The 5,690-nt window shown below is 42.7% G+C and overlaps 1 protein-coding gene across 1 annotated transcript; it reads left to right on the plus strand.

Moving 5' to 3' along the window:
* Positions 1-1,646: 1,646 nt before the first annotated feature.
* sox3 (SRY-box transcription factor 3) lies at positions 1,647-3,837 on the plus strand. The gene has a single exon (XM_037261887.1). It carries the CDS (start codon positions 1,835-1,837, stop codon positions 2,786-2,788), a length of 954 nt encoding a protein of 317 aa, XP_037117782.1. The 5' UTR covers positions 1,647-1,834; the 3' UTR covers positions 2,789-3,837.
* Positions 3,838-5,690: the final 1,853 nt, after the last annotated feature.

Consider the following 5,690-nt stretch of genomic DNA (forward strand, 5'->3'; position numbering starts at 1 on the left):
ACATTACATTGGCTGCCTGCAGTTCAATCATTGGCCTGTTGGTGGTGGCAAAGTGCATCAAGATGTGTTCAGGGGAAAAAGAAGAAGTGGGTACTCTTTCCAACAACAAATATTGAAAGTAGACAGTTCAAACAAAGTGTTTTATGTCAAATTCAATTATTCATGGTCAAATATGTTTTTGTGGCTATTCATAGAGTTGTCCACCAATGTATTTCCGTGTTTGTGATCAAAAAGCCTTTTCAATGCCAAACTCGCATATTAAAAGTGTAAAAAAAATTATGAAGGCATTTTGTATAGAAATAGTGTTTTAAGTAGAAAACAGTACACTTCCAAGGGAAACAATCACTTTTTCTGCCCAATTTCTTTTGTTGTTTTGTTGTCATCATCCGATCCAATTTACAGGCCAAAATATTGCAATCTTTGAGTCAAAAGTGCCTTTATTTAGCACAAACTAATGTTTTAAAGCCACAAATATGATGTGTTTGTGCGCAGTGTTTTTTGAGTAGTGTTTAAAAATACGTGGCAAGTGTTTTATAGTTACAAAATCAACTGTTTGTAGAACCTAATGACATTTTCAATCACGTATGCTGCATTATTTACTCGTTTATGAGTGTTAGGAATTGAGACGCTCACTTATTTTAGCAGGCAAAAAGAACCAGAACCCTTGACCCCTGACCCTAATCCCCCGTGTCCCCTGCTCTCGATGGTCGTGTCCCAAACGGTCATCAACAGGTGTGAGGTATTGGGAGTTTCAACTCATTTAGGGAAGCAAACAAATGGTAATGTCTTCATTTTCATAACCATTAACAAACACGCGCGCATGCACACAAAGCAAGCGTCTCTCGGGAGGGGGTGGGGGTGGGGGAGAGATGGCCACTCCCCTCCACAAGAGGTCGTTGATGCATTACAAATTTCGCCTTAACGAGCAGCAAGAGATTGTTTGGAACCGAATTTAGATCTGATATGACAACAGGCTAAGCTGACTGCTTGAAAATGGTAAAGGGAATATTTTCCTGCAGAAAATGCCATTTGTACTGTAACACGTTAATATTATTTTAATCAAATTTGAATATAAAGGCATCTCAATCTGTGATTTATTTGTTGACAGCATGGAATTATGGTTTATTTAAAATAATTATTTTTTTTACTTTTGGCATATTTATTACGATGTTGAATCAGTTTGGTCCACAATTCCCATCTTCGCCGTCGTATTTTATTATGGCACCAAATTTGCAGAGGCTTCTGCATTTCACTTGCATGAAAGAGGAAACAACGCCTTTGAATGTATGCAATATACTACTGAACTAAACAGTTAGTAACAGTTAATGAAAAAAAGCGCTTGGCAATATTTGTATTTGAATTTGGGACTTCTGTTTTCAGTCGCTGAAAAAAGAAACCCGCCAAATGTCATTTTTGTAAACAAACCTTGAGCAAAGTCGGAGAAAATAATATTATTGTATTTCTTCCTCAAGCAGTATTTGCAAAAAGTTCAAAACTAGCTAAATTGTCAACTTTTTTTGCATTCACCTTCAGCAATAAACAGGCGCAGCCCTACGAGCGTTCTGATTGGCTGGCGGGGGGCTGGGGAGGCTCGTTGTGATTGGCCGCCACTGGCTCCATCAGACGGTCCCGGCCCCGGCCTCATAACGCGCAGGGCTTGGCCAACAAGTTTGCAGAATTGAGAAGCAAGCCGAGGAGCACCTACGCGCCGACTTTTTTTCCTCCTCTTTTCCGGAGACTAAAACTTCTCTTCGACTTTGGGCGCTCTTTGCCCAACTTTTGTTGTTGTTGCTGTTGCTTTGCCGCGAGAGCGCGCAGCCATCCGGGGTCAGCCATGTACAACATGATGGAGACGGAGATCAAGTCCCCGCTGCCCCCTCCGCCCAACTCGGGCTCGGCTCCGGGATCCAAGGGTGGTGGCGTGAGCGAGCAGGAGCGCGTCAAGCGCCCCATGAACGCCTTCATGGTGTGGTCCCGGGGCCAGCGGCGCAAGATGGCCCAGGAGAACCCCAAGATGCACAACTCGGAGATCAGCAAGCGTCTGGGCGCCGACTGGAAGCTGCTTACGGACGCCGAGAAGCGGCCGTTCATCGACGAGGCCAAGCGACTGCGCGCCATGCACATGAAGGAGCACCCGGACTACAAGTACCGGCCGCGCCGGAAGACCAAGACCCTGCTGAAGAAAGACAAGTACTCGCTGTCCGGCGGGCTCCTGGCCCCCGGGGGCGCGGCCGTGACCAACCCGGTGCAGGTGGGCCAGCGGATGGACGGCTACGCGCACATGAACGGCTGGAGCAATGGTGCCTACTCGCTGATGCATGAGCAACTGGGCTACCCGCAGCACCACGGCATGAGCGGCCCGCAGATCCAGCAGATGCACCGCTACGACATGGCCTCGCTGCAGTACCCCATGATGAGCACGGCGCAGAGCTACATGAGCGCGGCCTCCACGTACAGCATGTCGCCGGCGGCGTACGGCACGCCGCAGGCCGCCGTGGTCAGCGCCGCCGCAGCCGCCGGCGGTGCCGCGGGCAACCCCAACCCGGCCATGGTGGGCCTGGGCTCCATGTGCAAGAGCGAGCCCAGCTCACCGCCGCCCGCCATCACGTCGCACTCCCAGCGGGCCTGCTTGGGGGACCTGAGGGACATGATCAGCATGTACCTGCCGCCCGGTGGGGACAGCGCGGAGCACTCGGCCCTGCAGGGCAGCAGGTTACACAGCGTGCACCCGCACTACCAGAGCGCCGGGACGGGCGTCAATGGGACCCTTCCGCTCACGCACATCTGAGTGAGAGATGCGTGCTCGTGCGAAAATTCTGACTTTTCCAAAATAATTAAAAAAAAAAAGAAAAACAAAGTACTTGGATACTTGAACTTTGGTTGCTGTAAAAGCGAGGCTGTCAAACTTGAGGCCTGGGGGTCACGTTTGGCCTGTAAAGCAAATGAAAGTCAGCTTGGGTACATTTCATCTGCACTGAACTGGTTTTACAAGCATTTATGTCCACCAAATCGCTTCTTAGCATGACGCTAACAATACACCCTTTAAACTGCTGTGTCCAAATAACCCAAATATGGGTTACTAAATGGAGCAGTTTTAAGAATGTACTAAAAAAAACAACTCATTTCAAATCTTATTTCTTTAACAAAAAAGTGGCAATTGTGTGTATGTAATCCTAAAATGAAGTGATGTTAAGTGGCCAACAGCAAAAGTGAGTTTGACGCCCCTGCAAAAAAAAAAGAAAGAAAAGGAAACAAATCTGCTTTCTTTTTCCGTTTTGGACTGAGATTGAATCCACTTGAGTAAATTGCATTGCAAAAAGACGAAAGGCAGTTTTATGATCACGACGGTAAGCAATCAAAGTGATGTAGAAGAATTGGACTTCTATATATTACATAATGCCACATTTTCATCTGCGCGTGAAAAGGCAAGTGGCCTCGTGAAGAGGCTGGTTTATTTCAGAAAAAAATGTTTACACTTCATTTGTAGAATGACATCTGTCCATACTTGTAGACCTTTTTTCTATCCTCTCACCCCCGCCCTTTTTTTTTTTTTTTTTTTTTTAGTTTTAAATGAAATATTAAGACTGTGCTGGTCGCAAGCGCAAGTTTTATTTATAGTTCCCTCCTTCCTCTTTTCTTAGCTTGTGATCCCAATGTTTTGTACATTTTTGTGATGGTTTGTATTTTGTGTTTTTTTTTTTCTTTCTTTTTGGCAGCGTCAAGTTCACTCGTTCTTCAAAGTGAAAAAAGGTTGTTTTCTTTTATTTAAACTGACGTTTCTACTTATTTTAAGACCACCTCTTATTCTTTAAATGCCGAATAAATTTGTATGAAACACAATTTTGAGATCTTTGGTTTTTATATTGAATGTGATAGGTGGAGTGCGGATGAACTTTATTTTTCTGTCACGAACATTTTTCCTTTACACCATTCATTAACCTTTTAGCCAAAAGCTTCTCATTAAAACTGGTTAAGAACAATATTGCCATTTATTAATAACCACATGAGAGATTTTAATATGCATGACGTGGTCAACGCTGGCACATTTTCAAGCCTGCTACATTTCAAATTGGTGTATTGTAATTACAAAAATAGACTTTTACAATGCTGTGGATCAATCCTTGAGAGTTATTGAAGCTGTTCAGTCAAAAGCCTAAGAGAATAATTGCCCGATTTGGTTTTAATTTATAATGCCACAATATCAATATGAATACATAGCCATACGCTTGCTAAAAATTGTTTGTTGGTTTTTAATACACAAATGTTGAATCAAGGCATCTGGACTCTTTGTGTTTGTCAAATTTGTTGTTTTTCTTGTTTTCTGGAAACATTCATTTAGTACTTGGGCAATATTAATTACATAACAATTATTGACATTATTTAACAAACTTAAAACACCAAAAAAAAAGTTAACCAAATAAAAAATTTCAAGGCAGCAACTTTAATAATAATTCAAGTTGGGCAATTCAACAACATATTTCATGTTGTGCTCATGTAAAAATTGTCTCTTGCGCATTTTCAATGAACAAATAAGAGTGACATGCGTACTTAAAAATATAAAACTTCAAAACATAAGGTAAAACAACTCATCTTGTGTTGTTGGTTTAACTAACATTGCTGTCAATTTTAAAGTTGTTTTAACTTAAATGACCATTTAAAAAAAATACCAATTGTGTAACCTCTTTCAAATTGTCTTTTAAAAGTGATAATTGAGCCAGATACAATATGTCATTTCTTGTTCATCTGCATAATGTGGACTTTCAATTGAAATTTGCGGCCTCTCTAGTCCCAAACATGCCTTTAGTGTAGCTTTAAGAGCGGCGAGGCGGCCTGCTGTTGTGGTGTATTTTGGCATCAGTGAGCGGCGGCCACCAAAGAGGTTCTGGGGAGCATGCGCTGGCGTTCCTGCTGGCCTTCCCACACTCTCCTTTATGGCACGACTTGATCCACAAGCTGAGCACAGCACCCGGGATTAGCCCCCACGCACCTTTGTGGAGCGCAAGATTATCCGGACCTCCCTGCATTCACTGGCCCGAGTCGTTCTTAAGTCACTCCAGTGTGCCAGCAAGCCGCCCGTCACTTAATCACACTGACTTTTTTTTTTAGTAATTAAGCAGCTTCTCTCATTCTTCGCTCCTCAACGTAGTTGTGTGTGAGGTGTGTTGAGTAATCATGCAAAAGAAGCTCAATCATTGGTGTTTTTCTTGACAATGCCACATCTTGTTGTTGAGCCTTACCGACATTCCGGGTCAAATTTGAACCATTCTCACATGAGACATCAATAATTTCACAATGACATGAGATGACTTGCTGAATTAGAAAGTATACACAACACATGCTGTGACTTTTTGTTCATATTGGAAAGTATTGGTTATTGTTCAAGAGTGATCTTGAAACACTCCAAAGAAGTGTTAGTGTTCCCACAACATTAGCAAAGGTTGCCACAGAAACATGCACTGAGGTCCTGGCTGGAATCTTAAAACAGAGAGTCTAAATCTTGCATGAAGATTTTTATAGGTCCGTGTTCGAATACGATCATGTTTGCTATTAAATTGATCGGATCCTAATCAAATCTTGTTTAACTTCACAGTCATCAGATTTGAATACAATCTTATTTGACATAGCAGGGATCATATATGAATCAAATACGGGTTGACTTTGTGGGAATTGAATTTGAATCAAATCAGATT

The sequence above is a fragment of the Syngnathus acus genome, chromosome 10 (assembly GCF_901709675.1).
Source record: "Syngnathus acus chromosome 10, fSynAcu1.2, whole genome shotgun sequence".
Taxonomy (NCBI): domain Eukaryota; kingdom Metazoa; phylum Chordata; class Actinopteri; order Syngnathiformes; family Syngnathidae; genus Syngnathus; species Syngnathus acus.